Here is a 25,936-nt window from a genome sequence, read left to right on the forward strand (position 1 = left end):
AGAACCCTCTGGGTCCTACCCTGTAGTCAACTTCTCACCCACTGAACCGTTGATCCGCTGAGCCCACAATCTTCCAGTTTTCCCACAAGGATATTGTGGGATACTACATCAAAAGCCGTTTGGAAGTTTAAGTATATAACGTCTACCACATCTCCTGTGTGCAGGTGACAAGAGACCTGGTCACAGAAGGAGATGAGATTGGTAAGACAAGACCTACCCACGACAAAGCCATGCTGGCTGTCATTCACAATCTTACCTTCTGCAAGTGTATCACACATAGTTTCTTTAATGAGCTTTTCCAGGTTTTTCCTTGGTATGGAGGTTGGGCGGATTGGCCTATAGTTGCCTGGGTTCTCCCTCTTCCCGTTCTTGAAGATGGGCACAGTGTTGGCCTTCTTCCAGTCCTCGGGGATTTTCCCTGTGCACCATGAATTCTGAAAGAGTTTTGCCAGGGGTTCCATGATGACCTCAGCCAGCTCCTTTAGTACTCTTGGATGGAGTCCATCCAGTCCTGCTGACTTATAAATGTCTAGTTTTTCTAATTGGTATTGCACCCAATCAGCATCCATAGTGGGGAGGCTGTCATATAAGGCATGTCCCCTATGAGCCTTATCTAGCTTGACTTCCCCATGGTCTGGTGAAATACTGAAGCAAAGTAGGCATTCAGGAGTTCAGTTTTTTCCTGAATGTCAGTTACCAGCTGTCCTGAGATGTTAAGCAGGGGCCCACACTTCTCTTTGTTTTCCTTCTACTGCCTACATATCTAAAGAAGGACTTCTTATTGTCCTTGACTCCTGTAGCTAACCTAAACTCTGTCACTGCCTTGGCTTTCCTGATCATTTCCCTATGAGTATTGTGCTTTCAGTGTGCGTAAACCTCTTTTTTCTTTTTTAAGAGGACTGCAATGTCCCTATTAAATGGCAGCCCTTCTGCTGCCGTTCCTCTTTGCAGGAACGGTTTTCTTTTGTGCTTTGAGACTTGTATCCTTGAGCAGCAACCCCATTTGCCTTGCCTTCCTGGTCCTACATTGCCTCCCCTACTAATGCTCTGACCCTGTCAAAGTCAGCATTTTTGAAATCCAGGACTTCAATCCTGCTGGTTAATTTATTGACCTTGCAGCAGACAGTGAACTTGATAATTTCATGGTCGCTGTCACCCAGGTTACCCTCAGTGTTCAAGTCACACACCACATCATCTCCCTTGGCCATGACCAAGTCTAGGAGAGCGTTACCTCTGGTTGGCCCTTGCACTTCCTGGGTCAGGAAGAGCTCCTCGATCACAGTCAGGAAACTGCATGAACAATCTGACCTAGCCAAGTGTTCCTCCCAATCTATGTCCAGGTCATTGAAGTCACCCGTGACAACCAAGCCCCCTGTCAGTTCTCAAGCAAAATTCTTCATAATGCTCAGCTTGTTCCCCTTGAACAGGGCTACTGCTGAACTTCACCTTTATCTCTTCTCTCTGTGTCACTATCGCAGAAGGGCAAGATGTTCTTCAACTGTGACAGCCATCGTAGGAGCCATGGAAGGGCCTTCTTACACAACTGCCCTAGTCCACAGACTAGCAGCCTAACCAATGACACATTCAGGCCGCTCCAATCCCCTGCAACAAAAATCCTTAAGGGACATTCCCACAGGGGCACAGGGCCTATCCATTTTAGAGTCCTAGAGACAGATTCTCCTCGCTTTGGGGTCTTGTCCGTATGTTTTGTTAATCCACCCTCATCAGTCAAAAAAAGCGAAAACTTACAGTATTTGTCCATGTTTAAGTGGATATAATCACTTCCTGGGAAGACATCCTTGCCTTGTTTCTGTAAGATGATGATGTTTACCTGCACAATAGGTGAACAGGTTGCTCCCGCATATTATTCGAAGTAAGAAAAAATAGGAGGAAGAGGTCAGGCAAGACTCAACCTCTAAGGGATCTATGCAGGTCAGTAAAGAAAATGAAGTTCAGGAGGGAGGATCCAGGTTCTACTGCCCCTGATTTCTCCATAAGACCTCCAGTGTTGGTAGATCTGGCAGAAGCTCATCTCTGTGTTCCAGTCAGGTTCTGTTAATCATGTTGCCAGGTCCCCCGAAGAAATCGCCACTATAAATACAAAGTGTTACATTTCAGTATGTTCTCTGACTCTTGGGTATTCACAAACCATTGATAGCGATAATGGTTCAATTGAGAAGTTCAGGGCCTCATTTCTGACAGTTTTTAAGTAATATACTCATCAGAACATCGTCTCTAGGGAGCCCCTCCCCTCCTCCCCCCTCCATGCTTGATGGAGACAAGCTAATGATAAATCTGAGCTTCAAATCAAGAGAAAGTTTGGTCCCAGATAAATCAGGTAACAAATGTCTGATGGAAAGCCCAAGAACCAACAGGAGATACTGCATATGTGGTAATGCTACATGTGTTAAACATGAGATTTAAATATCTGACATTTATTCATGAAGATTAAAGGGGGTGGGAGGGCTTGTGTTAGTTCTTTAAAGAGCTTACATGTTTGCTTGGTAACAAGTTGCCACTTGTGCTTAATTTTTGTTACAGTTTCTCTCAAAAGCGTGCAGGGAACAGAAACGTAACTTTATTCTCCTTCTATTAATGATACAGGTTTTTGGCTGTGGTCCCATCTTTAACTGACAGTTCAGAATCTGTGTCCGGGCAGAGACCAAACACCAGTGTAGAACAAGGGTAAGTGGTTCTTTTCATCAAAATGTATTGCTCACACTGTCAAAGGATAAGGTGTATGTTAAAGTATCTCTAGATCAATTCATTTCCTCAGTGCAAAACTATACCTCCTTAAGTCTGCAAGAGAATTGAAATTGCTAGTTATGAGCTGATCTTCATAAAACCTAAGAAAAGTGAAAACTTCTGTTCCCTCTTTTGATAAATGAACATTTGTTAATTTATCTGAACTTCTGTTCATTTATCAAAGGACTTCAAGAAGGCCTTTCACTTGGTCTCCCATGATGTCCTCACGACCAAGCTGGGGCACTGTGACCTTGACCAGTTCACGGTCTGCTGGCTGGGGAACTGGCTCTGGGATCGGGAACAAATCAGTGTGGCACAAGGTTACCTGTGGAGTCCCCCGAGGCTCAGTGCTCAGGCCGGTAGTCTTCAATATCTTCACTAATCTGGAATTGGGCATCAGATGCGGACTGGCAAAGTTCGCAGACAACGCTAAACTATGGGAGAAGGTGGTCATGCTGGAGGACAGGCTGGGGATACAGGCCATCCTGGATACACTGCAAAGTGGGCAGACCAAAACCTGATGGCATTCAACATAGAGAAATGCAGGGTACTCCACCTTGGGAGAAAAAAACCAGCGTCATACTTATAGGTTCAGCTGTGCTGCACTCGCTAGCACTGTGACTGAGGGAGACTTGAGGGTCTTGACTGACCACAAGATGAACATGAGCCACCAATGCAATGCCATGGCCAACAAAGCAAACCAAATTCTGGCATGCATCCACCGATGCATCTCAAGCAAAACCAGGGACGTCATCCTCACACTGTACTCGGCCTTTGTGAGGCCGCAGCTGGAGTACTGCGTCTAGTTTTGGGCCCTCCACTTCAGGAGGGATGTGGATAAGCTTGAGAGAGTCCAGAGGAGAGCCACACGACTAATCAAAGGCCAAGAGAGCAAGCCTTACGAGGAGAGGCTGAGGGACATGAAACTCTTCAGCCTGGGGAGGAGAAGGCTCAGGTAGGACTTGGTGGTTGCCTATAAGTATATAAGTACATCAGGATCTGGGAGAACAGTTGTTCACCAGGGCTCCCCAAGGGATAACTAGGTCTAATGGCCACAAACTTCTAGAAGGCCAATTCAGACTCAATATAAGGAAACACTTCTTTACAGTCGGAGTGTCCAAGGTCTGGAACAGACTCCTCCCAGAGGTGTTGCAAGCACCTACTCTGGATTCATTCAAAAGGCACTTGGATGTTTATCTTGCTGGGGATCATTTGATCCCTGCAGACTTCCTGCCTCTGGCAGGGGGGCTGAACTCGATCTCATGAGGTCCCTTCCAGCCCCTAATGTCTGTGAAATCTATGAACTCCAGTTATCCTTAATTTAAAATACTGTTGACATGCTGCCTATTTAAGTACAAAAGTAATACATCCTATATGAACTAATGTTATCACCAAATTATTTAATTGCAGGTCAGAATGGAGAAATTATTCTAATCATAATGCTTAAAGTTTGGCTATTATCTTAGTGCCGATATATTATTGCTCAAGAGGAAAATACTGACCGACACATCCTTCTTCCCATTAGGTCTGGCTTGCTTAGCACTTTGGTAGGAGAAAAATCTGTGACGCAAAGATGGGAAGTAAGTATGAGAATTTTGTTGCTTGTGTGTGTTGTGGGAGCATCCAAAATTATTTGTATATAGTGAAAGGGTGTTTAAATAAAATGTACTGTCATGTTCAGCAATTTAGAAAATATTCTATGGCATAACGTTCATCTTGGCAGCAAATTGCTTTTCAAGATTTTCTGTTTCGTCCAGAATACATTAGAACACAAGACTTCCGCTATTAAAAATGAGAGACAAAAGAGTACAGTGAGCTTCAGAGATAAGACTAATATTTATATTAATCTGACATGTAATGATTTGCATCTGGTTAGTAAAGGTCTGCCAGTTTAAATGTTTGAATATTCTAAAGTAAACCAAAACACTATTATTTATTCTTCTTAAGAGAGGAGAAATCAGTAACTTCCAGTACCTGATGCACTTGAATACTCTGGCTGGCAGATCCTATAACGATCTCATGCAGTATCCCGTCTTCCCTTGGATCCTTGCAGACTATGATTCAGAGGTAAATATAACATCCTGTCTATGTAAAGCTAAGGTTGTATTTGTTCATTTTGAAGGTTTGATAATGTTACAGCTGGTTTACATTTCCACAGTGAAGCTAAGGCCTTTCCAGTTTTCCAAATGATTGATTTCAGTTTCTAATGCTATGATATATATATCCTTCCACTCTGTGGGCTACTTAAGGCTCAAGTTCTACAGTGAGACCTGTGCAGGCTCATTCTTATACCTGTGCAAAACTGCTGAAGTTTCCGGGGATCTGCCCCTGCCCATACAGAACTGGTTGGGAATATTAGACCATGGTCTTGCATGGCAACCTTATTATTAATACAGACATGAAAGCAGTAATGCCTTGTATTTGTTTCTTATAAATCTTTGCATTATTTCCCCAAAATGGTTCCCAGTGAATGTTAGGCCATAAACACTTTTATTTGGGACATGTCAAGGCTGTCAGGATCCTTGGCCCCAAGCTTGTGAATGTGATGGATTTGATTTTTGTAAATGGAAATGGTATTGTTAGTGTTAGCCTGAGCATTACCTCCTGGCAGCCATTCTGTGCAATAGATTGCATAGGTTGGCAGCTGAAGAATGGAGATAAGGAGCTGTCATGATGACTTGCAGCTGAGGGTACTTTTGTAGGAAATGAGGCAAAATGCCTATCGCTTGCCAGCATATCATAAAAGGCATCCTCTTAAATCAGACTGAATTAAAAAAAAAAAAAAAAAAAAAAAAGAAGCCCTACTAATTGGCTGATCTGAATAATTCCTGTTGCTTTCAAAATTAGACCTGGGAAGAAAATCGATACCATGTCACCCATAAGAATGTTCCCACTGGTGCTTAGTGCTTTTACAAATGTGTCTGGGTTTTTATTTTTAAAGGAACTGGATCTTACGAATCCAAAGACATTCAGAAACCTGGCCAAACCAATGGGAGCACAGACAGATGAAAGACTGGCTCAGTATAAGAAGAGATACAAAGACTGGGAAGATCCTAATGGTAAGTGACTATACAAGTGCAGAACTTGGAGAGCACAGGTGACTGGGTTTACTTCTCTTCCTACAAGACCTCCCTTCAGACCTTTTGCACAGATGTATACCAAACCCTATAGGCGCGTCCAGACAAGCGCGCACGTGCCTCTTGCAGTGTCTCAAACCCCTTTGATATGCTATAAGAGGCAGGTGCAGGAGCCAAAAAATGTTCCCCATGCTGCAAATTTGCAGCACAGGGGCAAAATTAGACCCCTGGATATCTAGGGGCCAAACAATAGCTCGGGGGGAAAAAACGGGGCAGGGCACAGTCCCAGATTGTGCATTGGGGCAACCGGAGGCTCGGTCTGCCAGAGCGTCTCTATGGCTGACCCTTGCCCTACTGCTGAAGCATGCTGCTTGCCCATGCAGGGCAGGGAGCAGTGCAAGCTGCAGGGACCTGGACCCAGCTTGCCAGGTAAGTAGAGGGTTGAGGGCTGGAGGAGATTTTTTTCAGAAATTCACACTGAATCGAATCAGTGACCAGAGCTTCTCACTGCCCTGCTGGCCACAGGCTCTAGCTCCCGCTGGCTGCAGATCCGGGAGAAGCCAGGCAGGGTTATTTTGCCCCAAGTGGCACAATTTACTCCACAACAAAGTGCATGTCCGGGCACGTGCACTGAGGCAAAAAGCCCCCAGCTCAAATTTGCATCGCTTCTATTTGAGCTGCTGCAAGCGCATGTGCTTGCATGTGTGGATGTGCCCTATGAGGAGAACACAAAGGGTGGAATGAGTCATATCAGTGCACATTTTTAAAAGAAGCAAGGCCCCCACTGAGGAATGCCCCTCGCATAGAAGGGCTCCTGACAGGCAGTACTGGCATATAATCCTCCTGGCATCTTCCGCCCAGGGTATCCCTGGCATGGGAGGATGTCAAAGGCTTGGTTATCTCTGGGCCCCAGCTGTTGTCTGGTATGCACTGCCATATAGGAACCATCACAGCTATAGCCCCAAGTTAAGGTTTCTGTAACTTGTTGCTGCTGTAATGTGAGGCCAGCCCATCTGCCCCAAGACTGGAAGGTATAATCCTCTCCCTCTTTAGGTGCCTATACCCATGCACATGTATCACTTCCCCACTGGGTTTCTATGGTATTTGTATAACAATGTTAAAAAGATGGTACTTGAAAAGAGAAACATGAGTCAGTCCATCAAGGATATGGAGAATACTACATTAAGAAACCCTGGTTGCTGCCAAAAATAATAAAATATAGTAGAGTAAAATATAGCATTTGAAAAAAACCCTTTTCATAATGTAAAGCACCGTTAAAAATGGACCACCTACTTACCCTCCTGTTCGCAATCACATAATCCCTGTGTAAAACTATGACACTTGCTTGAAAGGAAAAACATATTAGGAAAGCGGTATATTTTGAGCAGTTTTAATGTAATCTGCAAATGAAATTTCATCACATGACTAGCCTGTTCTTCGAAGAGTGTAGTTTGAGATCTGCTGAAATAAAATCAAGAATACTGAGAAATAGAAAACATTATTTCTGTAGACTTTTCTCCAGCCTTTTCCTTCCACTTCCCAGCGTATATATTTAAGTAATCACCATATCTTTCATCTGAACAGCACAATAAATGTGGTAAAAAAAAATCTGTCATATTATATAAAATGTAACAATTGATTAATGGGATTAAACAACAGAAAAGAAATTATTCAATGCTAAGAGCGGAGTCTGTGCATGAGCCAAAGCTTCTGTGAGGCAACATGCTTTCACAATTATATGCTTTTACCATATGGCCCAAGGCTTCAAATGCATGTTTACCTGTCATGTTAGTAGGTCACTGAAGTTTTAAAACTGTTGCTGTAAAATTATTGTGCTGCCTGACACCAGCAAGTGGCAAAGAATTGCACCCTTCAACATCCCACCACAGTTATATGAATATATTTATACAGATGGTTACTTGTTTTAGACAGTTTTAATGAACTAAAGTCTCTCCAAAACGTGTAGTCAACAGTTCTGAGAAATATTTGAGCCCAAGTCTTCCATTACAGAAGAGGTTAAAAGTGAAAATGCTCCTTCAGCAAAAGTCTGTTTTGGAATGTTTCAGTAGTAATTATTAAATGTATTGCTGGGCAAAAGACTACTGAGTGATAAGGAGTGGATTGCTGCCAAAAATTTAAGTAGCTGCAATTTCAATTCATAAAGTTTGAATAGTTCCACAAATGTGAAAGCTATTAGGACCAACTGCAGATGTGTTCAGAGCGAACCGCTTATTCCTGCCTGCCACCTCTTAAACTTATTACATTTTTAATTTAGTACAGATTTTACTATGAACATTTCCTCTTTATTTCCTCTTCATTTATGACTTGTGCCTTTCTTCAACAGGAGAAACTCCAGCATATCATTATGGGACTCATTATTCATCTGCCATGATAGTGGCTTCTTATCTTGTCCGAATGGAGCCCTTTACACAGATATTCTTAAGGTTACAGGTATATTATAAAACTTATTTTTTCCTTGTTTCTTGCCTGTTTTAAATTTGAAATTTAAGTAGAAATGTGATTAATCAAGTAACTTTATTCTCACCGTTCTTGTCAGAGGAAAAAAAAACTATAGTTGCATAATATTCTTGATGATCATTATTAGTGTTCCAGAAAAGCAGAGCTGTTATGGGCAGGATATGCCGTTCCTCAAATTGAAAACAAGCATCTCAAAAATGTCTGTGGCACCAATCCTCAGCAGACACAAAACATCTTTTTATAGTGAACTGGTGTCCCAAAGTCTGCTTTGTTCATCTGTTGATGATAGTATGTATCAGCTTCTCTGTGATTTTTCAAGTGTTGAAGGATTAATCTGTTCAACTGATGTGTCGGTTAAAGAGCTAATTTAGTATTAAGTGTAATATTAACCAAACATTTCTGTAGTCTGGAATTTTTTGACAGCTTGAGAATTAATTGGGTTCACAGTGCTAAATTTTAAATATTGTCTTAGCTGGAAGCCATTGAGCGAGGACATTTATTTTCTTTGAGACAGCATTTCAACCAAAAAAACGAATATTTGGAATAGGGCTAGAATACTGTTCTTTAAAAAGTCCCGTCAATATATGTTTCAATGCTTTCTATTCCTCATTGTTACAAAAAAACATTTTTTTTTAATTAGAAGCCACTTCTAGAGGAAGGCATAGCTTAAAAGCCCCTTTTGTTGAAGAAAGAATTGTGTTTACCATTTCAATAATAAAATGAAATGGCTAATCAGTTTCCACTATGCTTTTATAGATCTTGGCCAAATGTGCTATGCTGAGAGACGTTCTAATATAAAGATGCTTCTCATTTCATTCCACAGGGTGGCCACTTTGACCTGGCTGATAGAATGTTTCACAGTGTGCGTGAAGCCTGGTATTCAGCATCAAAGCACAACATGGCAGATGTAAAGGAGCTCATCCCAGAATTCTTTTACCTCCCGGAGTTCCTGCTCAATTCCAATAACTTTGATCTGGGTAGGCAAAAGCAGCTGATAGTATTTTACTGTGGATGTGAAAACAGTACAAGTCAGTCAGACATAAAAATTTAGTGAAATGTGCGTAACGATTTATTTTACAGCGCAAAAAATGGCAACTGGCTAACAAGAACTAATACCTAATTGTTTTTATTATTATTATTATTGGAGTTTGTATGCCCCAGTGCTGTATATTTATGCCATACTGTATAGGAAAACCTGAATGGTTCAGGATACAGGAACTGTAGTTCCACAATAAGCTTAAACCTTTTGATGGTTTTCTTTTAGAAGACTAAAGCGAGACTCTGAAACGCTGAATACTCATTTTAAACAGCTTAAGTAGAAACTGCATTTCCAAAGGAAGCATTTTGTTTAAAACTGATTCTAACATTCAGTAAATTATGCTTTAATAGAATTTCTATAAAGTATATTTTTATTTTTTGCCACATAATCAATCATTGTTCAACAGCTGTTTCAGCAGTAGAGCCTATTGTCTACACATGCTGTGTCTTCTTTTTTCAGCCTTGTATATGCATTTGACTGTGTTGACTTTTAGAAATAATTTTATAAAATTTATCTGAAGATTTTATTCAGTGATGGCCATTAATCTTCCACTATTTTTTTTTTTTTTTTATTCAGCTGCAGTAAAATAGAACTAAACGGTTGGTGGGTTTGTCTCTGAAAGAGAAAACTGGCATAAGTGTTAAGTTGCAACAGCTTGATATTGGTCACTACAGCATTGAATCATCTTTTTTTTCCTGGAACTTATGTGGCAAACTAAATAGTAATAGCAGAGCTGACAAATCCTCCTACCTTTTTAAAAATATCAAACTGGCTGAAGCAAAAAAACCCTTTGTTCAGGCTTCCAGGCTCTTGGGAAATTCTCCAATCCCAAATTCATGCACAGAAACGTAGTAACTGTTATATCTGTCTAGATGTATGGTCCTTTTAGTTTGACAGTAGCCAGTTCCCAACGCTTTGCAAGTAGGCTTAAGGAACTCTAATAGAGTAATCATTGTCAGAGTTCCTTTTTAACCTCTATTGAAGGTTAGCTTATGCTCTGAAAGTCTTGTTTGTATCCTTTTATATCGTCTTTGTAATAAAATTAAAACCCCAGTCAGAAAAAGATTAAAAGATCCAGTTCTGTAAACTTAATTGATGTTTAATAGCACCTACAACCCCGTGAACTCAGGATAGGGTTTTGTAGCACTTCTTGAATTAAGCAAGGTGGTGGTGGGGTGTCAGAATCAAGCCTGTGGGGTAACTGTTCAGTTACTCTCACAGGCAACTCCATATCTGTAAATATATACCAGGATATGCTACACTACCCTACTTACTCAATTCCAAGGCAAGTTGCCCCCCATTCATTATGGGGAAAACAAAGCCTCATCTTAGAACCAAGTATTGGTATAATTGTCTTTTTGGTAAAGGCTCTTGAAAAATCAGTCCTATAAACAATGAGCCACTGCAACTGTTGGAGGTGGGGGGCTATTTTTTTGTTTTTGTTTTTTATTGTGGCAGTGGTGGTGGTGAGACACTGTGCATTTCTAAATTTAAAAAGTTCAATGTATTTTGTAGGTTGCAAGCAAAATGGCACCAAGCTTGGAGATGTGATACTGCCCCCATGGGCAAAGGGAGATCCTCGTGAATTTATCAGAGTTCATCGTGAGGTAATGGTCGTTTTAACAGCAGCTACGTAAAGCTTATTTGGACTTAAACCCAAATCTAGCAAATTCAATGTGATCTACATGCAGTCCTTTTATAATGACCTTTCCGTTTGCCTGTGAGAGAGACCTTGTGGTTTCCATGGGCTGTCAAACAAGTGGCTGCTTCTCCCTGGTAACTGTAGGCTGAAGCAGCAACGGAGGGAGCATTTGTGCCACTTTTCACTTAGAGGTCACCTATATTCTGTGATTTTTATCCACCAGTCGGATAATAGATTCAGTTAGTAACTGACCTGCTCACTTTTAATGTATGTATCTGAATTACAGGCTTTGGAATGTGATTTTGTGAGTGCCCACCTGCATGAATGGATTGACTTAATCTTTGGGTATAAACAGCAAGGCCCTGCTGCAGTAGAAGCTGTAAATGTCTTCCATCATCTCTTTTATGAGGGGCAAGTGGACATATACAACATAAATGACCCATTAAAAGAGACAGCTACAATAGGATTCATTAATAATTTCGGGCAGATACCCAAACAGGTAAGAATGTTCTTTAACGTATTGCAGCTATTTGCCACATGTCCAGATCCAAGTGTTTTGACTGGAACTGCCATCTTGCATCAAAATTTTTAAGGTACTTAATACACGTCTGTTCATTTGCCTGTGGCATTGAATGGTGCCTTTGGGATTCATAAGTTTATTTCTACAAGTGAGATGACTAGCTCTGTGGATGCAGGGAGAGCAGTGAACACGATGTACCTTGATTTTTAGCAAGACTTGATACAGTCTCACAACATTCTTGCAAGCGAGCTAAGGAATTTGGGTTGAGTGAGTGGACTCAAACCGGCTAAATTGTCAGGCTCAAAGGGTATTAATCAATAGTTCAATGTCTGGTTGGCAGCCACTATCAAGTAAAGGCCCCCTGTGGCTGGTTTTGTTCAATATCTTTCATCAGTGACCTGGAAGATGGGGTGGATTGCACCCTCAGCAAGTTTGCAGATGACACCAAGCTCTGGTGAATAGTAGGTATGTTGGAGGGTAGGGCTAGGATTCAGAGAGACCTCGACAGTCTAGGATTGGACCAAAAGAAATCTCATGAAGTTCAATAAGGACAAGTGCCAAGTCCTGCACTTAGGACGAAACAGTCTCATGCACCAGTTACAGGCTAGGGACCAAATGACTAAGCAGCAGCTTTGCAGAAGAGGACCTGGGCGTTACAATGGACAATAAGCTTAATATGAGCCAAAAGTGTGCCCTTGTTGCCAAGAAGGCTAACAGCATACTGGGCTGCATTAGTAGAAGCATTGCCAGCAGATCGAGGGAAGCTATTCTTCCTCTCTGTTTGGCACTGGTGAGGCCACATCTGGAATATTGTGTCCAGTTTTGGTCCCTCCACTACAGAAAGGATGTGGACACATTGAAGAAAGTCCAGCAGGAGGCAGTGAAAATGGTGAGGGACCTGGGGTATGTGACTCCTGAGGAGAGACTGAGGGAACTGGGCTTATTTAGTTTGGAGACTAGAAGACTGAGGGAGGTGGGGGTGATTTAATAACAGCTTTCACCTGCCTGGAGGGTGGTTCCAAAGAGGATGGAGTTGGACTGTTCTCAGTGGTGACAGATGACAGAACAAGGAGCAATGTTCTCAAGTTGCGCCAAGGGAAGTTTAGGTTAGATTTTAGGAAAATCTCTCTCACTAAGAGGGTAGTAAAGTACTGGAACAGTCTACCCAGAGAGGTTGTACACTCTCTATCCTTGGAGGTTTTTAAGGCCTGGCTAGACAGAGCCTTGGCTGGGATGATCTAGTTGGGGAAGGTTGTGCTTGAAGCAGGGGGTTGGACTACATGACCTCCTCAGCTCCCTTCCAACCCTAATTTTCTAAGTGTAGAATCACTTGCAGGTGAATCCATCCTTGAGTGATATGGGTATCTGGCATACTGTATTTTCTTTAAGTACCGTATACCCCCAGATCAGATATGTACTTTGTTTTTGAAAGGCAGAAAGTAGAAAAATAAAAATGTTCTAGAGTTGTGGCTGATTGTATGACAGAGTAAGTCCTCCTGGAAACATGGACTGATGAGGCTTGTGGAATGGCAGGACAACATCCAGGCTAGGCCCCAGACCTTTGCAAGGGTAGTAACAAGACTATTTCTCCTATATGGCAAATAGTTCTTTATATAACTTCCTGTAGATAATAAAATATTGATTCCACACCACAGGCCTCATCAAGATACCACAGACTGCATGCAACAGCTTACTTGCCCTGAGCCAGTTCAGTTGCTGCTTCAGGCACAAGCTACAGTGCTCAGCCAATAGCTACTGCAGATTTTTTAGCAGCTCTGAAAGGGTTATTGCTAGACTCCAGCTCTTCTGCTTTTTGGACCAGAAAGAACTGACAGCCTCTCCATGCATGTATTCCTGCAAAGAAAAATCAGCTTCCCCACTTAAGACGCAGTTTGGGAGAGCTGATTTTGGGGAAAGTGTGTGTATGGTATGTGGGTAAATATGGTCAGCATTCTTGGAGTTTGGTTCAAAAGACTTCGAGTTTCTTTTCTTCTCCTTACTCTCGTAAAATAAAAATGACAAATCTAACAGACTTCAGTAATCAAAATGCTTATGTGTTGCTGTAAAGTGCAGTGCTTTACACAGTCTCCCTTGTTTTTTTCAGTGTGATCCAGTGCAACTTCGAGATGGTGCTTGGGGTGTTTAACTTTGACAGTTTTCTTGCAGCAATATTAGTTAGGGTTGTGTTGTTTTCCATTTTTTTGCCAGGTTGATAAGGTGCTTTGACACCTTCCCAGTCATTTGTACTATCACTGTTGAAAAAAACTTTGAATGTAAATATTTGTTTTTACAAATTTTGGTTCTGCCAAGCAAGCATACGTCACTAGACAGAAAGGAAATGGCAGATTTTCGGTACAGTTTATACTTATGGAAGCTTGAAAGATGTTAACATTTTATTTGAAAGCTTTTACTAAATTATTTAGCATTTTAAAGAAGTTTATTGTATTTCCCCAGATAAAAGGAGTTAGTTTTGTCATATTGTAATAGATACTTCTAGAAAGTTTCCTCCTCTCCTTGTCATGTGGGATTCAACTTGTATGAACAAGTAGTCCTCACATTTAAACTGAGGACGACCCCAACAAGAATCATAAACACATTACCAATGGAATAATGTAAATTACTCCAGTATGTGGTCATTTGTCTCCATGATGGAATTTTCAAAATTAGCCCAGCAAACCCTATTGTCAATACAGTAATACATAAAGGTACCCTAAAATTGCACAGTGTGAGTAATCATCCAGAAATTTGAATTCTACCCTAAAGTTATGGAAGGCACACAGCCTTGTGACTGTCTCCCTGATAATCACCCAATTCCAAGTAGACCCTAGGTGTCCTCAAACTGTTTTCTTGGAAATGAGTCTAGTGACCTACTCTTTCCAACCTCCATGGATCATTTCCTTTCCTTCTTCTCATCTTCTCTCCTAATTCGACCTGATTTTATAATGTAAGGTTTAGTTTGTCTTCACAAAGAGACTTGAAATGGTAACATTACCCAAACCACTGGTGTTATTCAGAAAAAAAAAAAAAAAAAAAGAAATATGCACAGTCCTGTACATGTACAATAACTGTCACCCAAAAAAGGTGATTAAAGAAGGCAGCATTTATGCAGGTTTCATGCTTTGGGTCCCCACCGTCGGCTATGGTCTTTCTTCTGGGGTTGCTGCCGTCCCTCCAGGGTCCTTTTGTAGTTTCCCTCCTCCTGCCTTTGGACCGCTCGCCAAGCCTCTCCATGGAGCTCTGGGACGCACTCCTTCCCCTTTTGCTGCTGGCGCTACTGCTGCTCTGCCCAGGGATTTTATAGTCCTGGCCTGCCCTTTCCAGTCAGCTGACTAGCTGGCCAGGCTCAGCATTTAACCCCCTCTGTGCCCAGAAAGTTGTGGCCCTAAAAGGGCCGACCTGTCTTCTGGTGACAGGGCTAGCGTTCCCTGTTACAGCTCCCCAAGTCCCTCTTGACATACTTTCAGATGTCTGGTCTCCCTGTCGCAAAAACAATGAGCCCTACTGGCGTGGAACCAAAAAAGTTCTCAGGTAAAGTTCTGGGAGGAGCTAGGAGGTGGGGTACAGCCCCCACGAGAAACTTCTTTAGGAAGAGATTTCCAACTCCAAGAAGAGTGACAAATGCTCTTCAGATTTCATGGAAGAGCTGAGAACCCCAGGATAATGCAAACTGATGGATGTTCTTTGCTCAGTCTCAGCGTGGCCATACCCATAAACAAGGCAGTAGTAGATCCTGCCCAGTTGGCCTGGCAAGCTGTGCCTACAACAACTGTCACCTTAGTGTAGTGGATAAGAAATTAAAAATGCTTTGCAGAGCACAGGCGAGGTTCTTTGAGTAGTATCTTTTATTAGACCAACTGAGCAGCTGGGGAAAAAAATTTAGGCAAGCTTTTGGGTGCAGTCACCCTTCTTCAGGCATAGGGAGTCTTTGCTGGTCTGAGACTCCTTTCTTAAACAAGCCTACAAACTTCGCTTCATAAATCTACTGGATACAAAAAATCATGGACTCAATATAGACATTGGATTTATGACGCATTACAACCTGCCTGACATCTGATTCATCAGGTACCTGCCTGACCCTAACCTCTTACATTCTTCTTTTCCCACACCTTTTCTCCCTTTATCCCCTAGTTTTCTGCCTTTTGTCTTCCTGATTTTCAACCATTTCCTTTTTCTCTGAGAGCCTCTCTTTTATACCTTGTACTATTATCACTGTAGTGTTTCCCTTTGGCCTTTTTGCCCTTGCTTTCTTCCCCCTCTCTTCCCTGTTTTGTCTTTTCTAATTTCTACCTATTTATATTTTCACAGACATCTGTCATACTTTCTGCATCCCTCGTTCCTGTTTTCCTGATCTACCAATTCTTTTTTCACTGACAGCTTCTTTCTACCTTGTATTCTATCGCTGCTGTCACCCTTTGGCCTTTTTTTCCCCTGCCTGTATTGTCTTTCTAATTTCTACCTATTTATATTCTCACTGACATCCTGTCACACTTTTAGCTTCTCTCATTCCTTGGACCTTCTCTCATTCTCTAAGACCAGCAGAGACTCCCTATGCCTGAAAAAGGGTGACTGCACCTGAAAGCTCTCCTAAAACTTTTTTTCCAGCTACTCGGTTGGTCTAATAAAAGATGTCACTCAAAGAACCTTGCCTGCCTATGTCTTTAGGCCAACACAGCTACAACCAAAAACCTTGCAGAGGACAGATTATTCATTCCTGTCCCCTAGAAGAGACAGCAGCTGTTAAAAAAGGAGACCAGAGCAAAACTACTCCAGAAGACAAGGAGCTCAAAGGTATATTCTTCAGTGATCCTACAGCTCAAGGTCGCTAATTATCAAGCCTTCCTCCCACATGGATAAGCTGCCCCTTGAGTCCCGACTCCTAGAAATGAAGGAACACTTGACCTTCAAGGTGCTTGCTGCTTTCATATCTGTTATATCACCTCACAGAAATTAAGAGGTGCATGCTAGGTTACAAATCACTGTCAGAACAAGACTTTGTCCTTTAGCCTGTCAGCAGTCTTGAGGGACTTCAACATGATGTGCTCATGATAGTGACATCTATCATAACCTAACCTGCCCAGTCAGTCTAACCAACCCAGTCTCATTCCTGTTGGCCAGTCTTGTCGTGATAGCCAAGACTTGCCTCTCCCTACTGCGTGTATGTGTTCCCATACCTAATTCACAAGATAAATCCAGAGATTTCAAATAGGAATCCAAAGTGTCAAAAAACTTCTGATCTGTTGCAGTTTTTCTGAGTGCTTTGCATCAAAAGAATTGTTCTATTATCTTTGTGTTGTCAAAAAATGGGTGAAAGCTCAGAGCTGGCATTTTCAAAGGGGTGCCTTGAGTCTAATAAGGTTGAAAACCACTGCTCTATAGAACTACAGTGTTAGATGTTTCATTGCTGGTCTTAGGGACATGTGTATGACTTGCAAATCCATAGTGTGTGTCCTGAATGAGAAGCACAGGTGCATATTCATATGTTAGATATCAGGGCTGTCAACAAGGCCAGCAGATCTTCTCCACAGTCCATGTTGGGAAGAGTTGATACAAGCTATTCCATGCTTATGTTATATATCAGTAAACAGGACAGAGCATGTTTGTTTCCCCTCTGTGCATCAGCTATTAGATCTGCTATTCCTTGATGCACCCGTTTTGCCCTCAGAAGATGCACATGGATGGCCTAAGCAGATGCTCTTTTTCAGATCTCCAGTCCATCAAGGACTCCATCCTTCAAAGTATTTTTTTAGACTGCCATTTCTCAGGCAGACCTGTTCACAACACAAACTGTAGAAAAAGTGCTAGAAGTCCTATCTCAAGAAATATCTAAGCTTTCAGTCCCTCCCTCATGCCACCTTGATCTTGGGGACAAGGAGTTGATTGCATACCTATCCTGAGGTTCCTAGGGTTCTTAATGAAGTCTTACATAACTCAGCTGAGACGACTGGTTCTGGATGCTGTGCATCTCGCATCTAGGTATTTCATATCCTTGCCTTTTTGCTCCCAGATAGTTTATCTCTGGGCAGCATCTTTCACTTTACAGCTTAAATGTTGGGTCATTCTTGAGCTAGAGCAGTTCTGCTTCTCACTGGTTCATAACATTTTGGCCGGTAGCACAATTCAGACCATGTCAGCCAAATCACTAAAAAGTTTCTACCCCAGACATCTGTCAAATGGCCACCTGGGGCTTTGCAGACTATCTTACGAATGTGGAAACAGTTTCTCAGTCCTCCACGTGATAGGCTGTAAGTTCAACAAAGCGGGCATTATCAGGATGTCCCCCTGAGACTTAATTCTTGTTTCCAAATAGTCAGGTTACCTTATTTTGAAGTTGCTACCTGTGAAGTATGCATATGGGTAGTATCTTGAAGGAGAATGAGAACTAGCTTACCCTTAATTGGAGTCCTTTTGAGATGTGTTATTTTTCACATGCACATCCTGCAGCCCATCTTCTGCCCTCTCCTCCTGCACACATGGCAGTTTGAGGTGCAGCAGGCACACTCTGCCACTTTTATATCCTGGGTGCAAAACACAATAAACAGATGGGCACATGAAGGCTGAATGAGTACCACTAGGCATAAAGTCTCTGAACCCAAGTGTGTGGCATGCATGCATGCAAACTTGCAACATAAGGTGTAAATGACACACTGACTCAAAGAGCTGTTTTGTAAGTAGCGGCTCCTTTCCTTTCAACCTCTAAACCTCACTCCCCCTTTCAGTATTTTTAAACACAAGCTTACAAGATTATAGTCATGGCGGAAATAAGATACATCTAAATGAAACATTCGACTTGAGTATTTATAATGACTTTGTGTTTAGGTTATGTTTTTACTTTTAATATTGTCATGTGTGGTCTGATTGCTTAACAATGCTGAAAATACCAGTGTGGAGACACAGTAATAAACACTGAAAATTCCCTTGCTCTTTATCCCATGGAAAAGAGCTGTGAGCCAGGATATGTTCATCTCTGCCATATGTGGTCCAATTCCCTACCTCCTCATAACATTATGCCATGATTGTGGTCTGCTGTTTCTGAATAAATACATATAGCTTATTGGCTTTGTATTTTAGATTATGAAGTGTGCATTACTCAAACATTTAAATTCATTTGGTCCTCTCATCACAAAATTGTCATGTGCTAATAGCTGCCAATTTAAAGATTTTTTTTAAGAAATAGTGCATTGCTCTTAACCCATTTACAACATAGAGAAATTCACTGAAAGGTCGCAAACTTTATGGAGAGAATTTTAGCCGCAGTCAGGTTACACGTGTGCCAGAATGCAGGCTAGAGCATCAAAGGAGCTGCTTTCAGCAACCACCAACTGTAGAGAGGCATTTCTTCTCCATTCCACATATGTCAGATCCAGGTATCCCAGTGAGGAGTATGTGAAAATTAACCTGTTTTATCCTGGGGCACCAATGGAGAGCAGAGACATTCTTGTTTGGTTTTTTTCTATTTATTCTCATTTTTACAGTGATTATAAGATATGATAATGATGTTAAAACAGCATTAGTGACTTGTTCAAGGTGAAAAAGAAGCTCCTGATTGGTCTCAGATAAAATTGCAGCACTCTACTCTTAGTTCTACCCTGTTGTAAAATGCTTAGGTTATTGTCTTCTAGTTCTGGTTTAATATTTTTCTCCCAAATCATACAGCGTAAACATCACCAGAGGAATTGCGTGAATAGCTGCTAACTTGCAGCATTGTTTTAAAATTAAATGTGATACTGTTGGTAAATTTTAAAAAGCCATTGCTGTTGAAAATATACAGTGCTGTCACTCCATTACCCTTGATCTGCTACACTACAGCTGTTCAAGAAACCACACCCTCCAAAGCGAGTGCGAAGCCGAATCAATGGAGAGACTGCTGGAATGTCTGTCCCACCCGGTTCCACAAGTGACAAGATCTTTTTCCATCATTTAGACAATTTGAGACCTTCTCTTGCCCCTGTGAAAGGTAAAATTCAGTACTGTAATACGTGCTTCTGATCTTTTGTCAGAGCATTCATACTTCTAGCTGGATAAAGTCCCCTTTTCTGATTTTTCTGATGTTCTGCATCTTACATTCCACTGGATCTACCAATTTAAGGCCCCAGTTGTAACCTGGCTTACACAAATAACATGTTGATGCCAGGTAATTTAGTTGAATCTGCTGTACAGTTATGCCAGGAAAAAATCAGGGCTAAGAATACACTAACATAGGTATTATCTGCCTGCAGTTTTTTCCTGGATTAGCAGTTGGTTGAAGGCAAACTGCTGCTATCTAGTGGCAAAGCATTGTAATAACACCTACTGCAAGCCGTTATCCTAGAATAGCTGTTCATGAGAGCCATCAAGTCTAGCTGACTTGCGCCTGTTGACACCAGAAGATTTTACCCCATTCACTAAGATGTATATAAACTTTCTTGTAAACAACAGGTGGGGAACTGGCCTAAACTACACTCTGTACCTCCAGCATTTTGTTTTAATTTCAACAAATTCAGAAACCAGTGAGGAAAGCAGATTCTAGAATTTGAGATGCAACCGCTAAGGGATGCCCTGCCACCAAACATCAGACTTAAAAATCTAGCTTTAGTGCTCCATATAACCTCAAAATATGTGTGTTGATAATTTCTTAGTATCTCCGAGGAATGCTTTCAATACTGGCAAGAAATGGGGCTGTCAGTAGCTTCTTCAGAGCTGTAAAGAATGATTTCCAGTCCGTGTATTTCAATTTTTGTGCTGACAGAAATATAGCAAAACCTATTTAGAATGGTTAAGAGCCCATTTCTTAAACTTAATTGGTGTCATACTGACAAGACTATATTCTAAATTGTTCATGAAGAATTTGCAACACAAATTTTTGTCATGCTTCCCAGATGATGATTTTGAGTGCTTTACAAACATTATGTTCCTGTGAGGTGGGTAAGGGACAAATACGGTGATTACTTCACTCATTGCTGAAATGCATCCATTTCTGTAGTACAAAAAGAGAACAGTAGTTTAACAGAGCATAACAATGCCACACTGCTACCTAGGACAGGAAATAAAGAATACCTACCTCTGCAAATGTGTGAGCACATTAGGAAGGCAGGATGTAATTACCAAATAGAAATATGACATTTGGAATTATTTGGCTTGGATATTTGGAATGAATGCTTTTAATGGACAAAAATGTTGCATGACACTTAACAGCCTCAGACATTTATCATCTCACTTGTGTGTCTTGTTTATCTGAGATGGTACATCCGGTGATGCAAAGGGAAGGGTGCCCCTGAAGATTTGCCAGTCCCTTGGTGTTCCCAAGGAGATATCTAATTTAATTACCAATTGTGCTTAACTGTGAGGGCTGATAGGATTACAGAACAAGGAGGCATCCTTGCAGTTGAAGCTGACATTTGTACAGTATAAGCAGTGTAGGATTTCAGTTTTAAAAAAATCTATGGAGTCCAGTATTACAGTATTAACACTGTGATCAAACGGGTCGTCCCACAAACAGTACCATACAGTAACAAGTATATAATGGCTGTACTTTTGGGTGTTTGTAGTAACACAAAACCTTTGTTTTTGTTGTTCAGAACTCAAGGAGCCTGTGGGACAGATAGTGTGCACGGATAAAGGTATTCTGGCTGTAGAACAGAACAAAGTTCTCATTCCACCTGCCTGGAATAAAACTTTTGCATGGGGCTATGCGGACCTCAGCTGTAGACTGGGAACTTATGAGTCGGACAAGGTTTGTGATCTAAAATTTGTTCTACTGACATATGAAAGAAAATTTAGTTTGTATTCTTTACTGAAACAACTCTAAAAATTTTATATGTGCATACAAGTGAAAGAATAAGCAAAAAAAATCTGCTTTTTGGGTTAATGTTTATATTGATGTCTTCAGAAGAGAAATGATGGGAGGGGAGAAATGAAGTTAAATAATATTAAAAAGTTAATTTCCAAAATACAAATAAAGAATGTCAAGATTTCTATATTAAATTTCCATATTGAAGACTAACCTACAGTATTTGGTCTGGCACCATCTTGTGGCAGATATTTGGAACTTCCACTATTAGGGGAGACACCCAAGCAAGTGATAAACGTTCTCTTCTACATAAATAACCAAAATAAATATGCATGCACACACTTAAGAGATAAGTATGCTTGGTATTTATCCAATTTTTACTCAGACCAACTCCCACTTGCTTCAAGAAAGGTAATGCAAGAAGAAAGGTGCATTCAGAAAACAGTTTGACAGGTCAATAGTGAAATGCAGTTGCTGTTCTTGATTGGCTAAATGCATCCATCCTCCTTATTAATCCAACTTCCTTGCCCTAGCACCATTGTCAAATGCTTACCTTCTTTTGGGGCAAGGACTTTCCTTTACTATATGTTAGTAAGTGTCTTGCATCATAAGGCTAGACCTGCTAACTAATAATTTGTAGCTTAGGACTTGGCTCTAGTGAGGGACCTAAGCCTGAAAGTATGGCTTAGGATCAAAGTTTCCCAGCATTTGGGCATGTCTGCCATTTCGTCACTCCTCTCTGTACTAAACAAAACAAATTTAAGCCTTTCTCTGTTCTTGAAGAAGTGGCTTTCAGTCTGGGAATCATAGAAGAGAGGAAAGGCAGGTGAGGAAGAGTATGAGAGATGGAAAACAATTTTTTAAATTAAGCACCAGTGCTTATTGAAAGCAAATATGTAATGTTCTCACTCAACTGTCTGATTAAGCACATGCTTTGGCATTGTTCACAACTTAATTGTTCAATAAATGTATCATGTGAATTAGTCTCAAATCCTAAGTAGTTATAAATAGTGCCTTTGTTTTTGTTCCTTGGCACTGAAGCTAGAAAATGTGTTTTTGACTGAAGTTTGTTTATGTTGCTTCTAGCCAACTTTCTGGCTCGGTTATCTGTAGATACCAGACAGTTAAATGATGATGACTGTATAAAATTACTTTTATTGACTAATGCCAGCACAAAACCTCACCAGCAAAACACCAAACTTGCATATATTGCATCTTTCTTATCTAACTTAATGTTTTATTCTGTAGGCAGTGATTGTTTATGAATGCTTGTCAGAATGGGGGCAGATTCTGTGCTCAATCTGCCCCAACCCCAAACTAGTTATCACTGGAGGAACAAGCACCGTTGTATGTGTGTGGGAGATGGGCACCTCCAAAGAAAAAGCAAAAACACTTGCTCTGAAACAGGTAAAAACTAAACAAAACATGTTTTCCTAAGAAAATGATATTCCAAAGTCAAAGGAGGTAGGGAGACATGGCTCTGTGCACCCAAACCTACAGAGACAACTAGTTGGTGCTTCAGAGCTAAAGCTGAAACAAAATGTTATCTTTGACAGCATCTTAAAACCTCTCTGGAGCTGAAGTAGCCACGTTCCTTAAAGAATCATAAAGAGCAAAGTGCTCTTCAAAGGGGTGTGAGTGAAAATCACTGTTAAGTGTTCCTGGGGGAAGAAAGCACACTTTCCTGAAACACTGCATGCTGAGTACTCAAGATTCTTTTTCTCTTGGCATGGTTGCAAAATTCCCACCGAGTTGGACATTCCCTGCCCCCTTTAAATTGTAACAACCTTCTCCTGAAACATTTCACCTTTTCTCTTCAAAAGCAGACATTTTCTGCTTTACTGAAAAGAAGTGTTAGAAGACAAAACTGCCAGATTTGGCAGTGTGGTTTTGTAGAAGCAGGCTGCACTTGCTTAACAGTGTGTTAATGCTGCTGCTTGAGTTGTTGCCTCAGCATGCTGCCTTTGGGGTAATGCACCAGTGGTGGATTTAGAACCAAGTCTCTCTCCGAGTTGAGTGGAGTGTACATTTCTGAAACACATCTAAAACATTATTGTTCTAGGTAAAGCGCCTTTTACAAGAGGAACAAAAAGAACAATTTAACTGGGACTTAGGAGAACAAATATAGAAGTTACTTAATTTGCATTTCAGAGTAGTGTACAACATGAATTCTCTAACACTACATCTTGATCTTGGCTGGTACTTTTTTTGGTGAACTGTATTCAGAAAAAGAGACTTTCTTCCAGTGTCTGCTGCTCCCAGCTGTGTCAGTCTCGCCGGAGCACCAGAGATGCTGCCGGGTATCTTGAGTTGCTTAATTAATAGTCAAATGCATCGGGAGTTATCTCACAGCGTCTGTTTCAGTTGTTTAGATAACAATAAGGTTTAAAAGTAACAATGTCAGCAAAGGAAAAGGCACCATTCTGGCACTTTAAGTTAGCCACTTCCCTTTCAGTGTCAGTTTATGCCACAAGTTCCTTTTTAGCTAATGTTCTCATCTAAAAATTGAATAGGGGACTTCTTGTGTTCTTAACTGAACTTTTGCTATAAGAAACTAATTTAAAATAGCTACCAAAACATACGGTGCTACAGAAAAGAGGCAAGTGTTGTCATGCTAGAGCTGAAAGAAGCAGAAGGGGAAAGGTGTCCATAGTGGTGTGTCTTATTCATCTGAATTGTGTTTCCTAATGGAAGATTGTGTGTCATAAAACCCCTTAAAACTGAAATTTCAAAGAGTTAAGTTTTAAAAACCTGAATGTCAAGTGAATGAGCCCAAACTGTGTAAAATGCCCCAAACCGCTCTCTGTAGATTATTAACAGATTATTGGTGCAGTTCTTAAGTGAAACTGCTCCATTAAGCCATGCACCAGTAGACAAACAGTATGAACAACTTGTGCTGTTTGTGTTTGTATTGCAGGCAGCAGTGCAGGAGAATGGATTAAATTATTTTATGAGCAGCAGTTTACACTATACAGCAAAACCTCATTTATGAATACCCTGCACTTCCAAATACTGTCCTCTAAAATCCATTTATTTCTAACACATTAGATCACTTTTGATAAAGTTTCTAGTTTATCAGAAAAATCATTTCCTGTCTGTTTAAATCGATTCACTGTAATAAATCCTGTACATGCTTTTTTTCCTCTTTTTTTTCTTTTTCAGGCATTGCTTGGACATAGTGACACTGTCACATGTTTAACAGCATCAATAGCTTACCACATAATTGTGAGTGGATCACGGGACCGCACCTGTATCATATGGGATTTGAATAAACTGTCATTTCTAACACAGCTTCGAGGTCATTGGGCTCCAGTGTCAGCTCTCTGTATAAATGAACTAACGGTAAGAACCAGCCTGTTGCGTGACATGCTAAGAAGGTTAAACATTTATACTAGAGCTAATAATTCCCAAATGTTCCAGGCTGTTTTTCTTGCAAGATAACAAAAGGCTTTTATGAAAGTCAGTCCAGTTCCTTTGTTCATGGTGTTTGCCTGCACATGCTTGAGTTCCAAAGCACACTAGTCCTGACAGCTCTGTTGATTTAAGTCCTTTCTTCCTGTGAAATATTTTAAGCAGAACCAATATTGTTCAAAACTAGAGGAATACAATGCCTGAGGCTTCCATGGGTTTAGGGATATATTTTTACAGCCTGCCTGATTCCAAATCACTTAACAGTTATATTGGTATGAAGCTGTACCCCACTAAAAAATGAATGCCCATTCATTAACCTAGGAGAACACTTGTACATAATGGAAGGAACATATAATGTATATGACCCAATACATTTTAACCACGAAGAAAGGTCAACATACCTTAAAGTCCAATTCCCTTAGCTATTGAAATGCTGTAGGCCATGACCTACTCTAAATGATTAACAGGAAGAATTGCTTTGTGTTTCAGAAGTCAACCTTGAGACCTCTTACGAGAACATCTACACTGTCATACCCTAACTGTAGCTCCTGTGGATACACCTGAGCTAGAATTACTCTAGCCAGGTAGGGTACTGGTGGCAATGCACCCAGAGTATTACAGACCTCAGTGAGGTGTTCAAAATTTACCTAAATAGCTGGATGAATCTGTGAGCAACCAGCTCACCCTGCTGCTGCTGCTATGGTACTTGCAGCACCTGAGCTAGCCAAGATATACCTGCGTGAGCTACACTGACAGTCATGTAGATGTAGTCTGAGAATTTGTCTCCACTGCACCTGTAGCTTGAGGTATATAACTCATGCGTTGCCCATAACCCACCCAGGTACAGAAATCTTAGCTTGTGGTACAGTGTTTTAACCTTGAGCTAGCTGGCCTAGCAGCAGTTGAAGCCTGAGGAGTGCTGTCATATAAGTGTTTTGTCACAGTGCGGTAAACCCTGAATTCTTTTTATGATGCTGTAAGAAATGAGGCTGATGATATGGGTCATATCGCACTAGATTAACTGGGTAAAGCACTGAAAACACCATTGGCCCTGAGTTGGAAGTGCAATGAGGGAGAAATCCCCTCACTAGATTTACTGTCAGAAGGGTCTGCAACCATGCTTGTTTTCTGTGACCAAAGTTTTAAATAATGGGAGTCTGCAGTTCTCTTTTGAAGCATGTCTGTGAGCCCCTCAAGCAGAGGTGCTTGCTAATTGCTCAAAGAATTCCCTTTTTAGAGCCCTGAACACAACATGCCT

The 25,936-nt window shown here is 41.0% G+C and overlaps 1 protein-coding gene across 13 annotated transcripts in view; it reads left to right on the plus strand.

Annotated features, from left to right (window-relative positions):
• Window positions 1-25,936, plus strand: part of WDFY3 (WD repeat and FYVE domain containing 3) — a 379,376-nt gene that overhangs the window by 346,241 nt on the left and 7,199 nt on the right. For 12 of the 13 annotated variants that reach the window (XR_003096142.1, XM_025215013.1, XM_025215023.1 and 9 more), the window contains 12 exons: window positions 2,605-2,685; window positions 4,271-4,325; window positions 4,693-4,812; window positions 5,687-5,804; window positions 8,167-8,273; window positions 9,124-9,277; window positions 10,855-10,946; window positions 11,268-11,480; window positions 19,308-19,455; window positions 21,056-21,210; window positions 22,516-22,674; window positions 24,430-24,609. Coding sequence is in view for 12 of the 13 variants with exons in the window: in XM_025215013.1 (XP_025070798.1) it covers window positions 2,605-2,685; window positions 4,271-4,325; window positions 4,693-4,812; window positions 5,687-5,804; window positions 8,167-8,273; window positions 9,124-9,277; window positions 10,855-10,946; window positions 11,268-11,480; window positions 19,308-19,455; window positions 21,056-21,210; window positions 22,516-22,674; window positions 24,430-24,609 (1,582 nt within the window). In the remaining variant the exon portion in view is untranslated. Of the gene's footprint in view, window positions 1-2,604; window positions 2,686-4,270; window positions 4,326-4,692; window positions 4,813-5,686; window positions 5,805-8,166; window positions 8,274-9,123; window positions 9,278-10,854; window positions 10,947-11,267; window positions 11,481-13,605; window positions 14,535-19,307; window positions 19,456-21,055; window positions 21,211-22,515; window positions 22,675-24,429; window positions 24,610-25,936 lie in introns of those variants that run through there. The other variant, XM_025215024.1, reaches the window with a different exon arrangement.

This window comes from Alligator sinensis, unplaced genomic scaffold (assembly GCF_000455745.1).
Source record: "Alligator sinensis unplaced genomic scaffold, ASM45574v1 scaffold1142_1, whole genome shotgun sequence".
In the NCBI taxonomy this organism is placed as follows: Eukaryota; Metazoa; Chordata; order Crocodylia; family Alligatoridae; genus Alligator; species Alligator sinensis.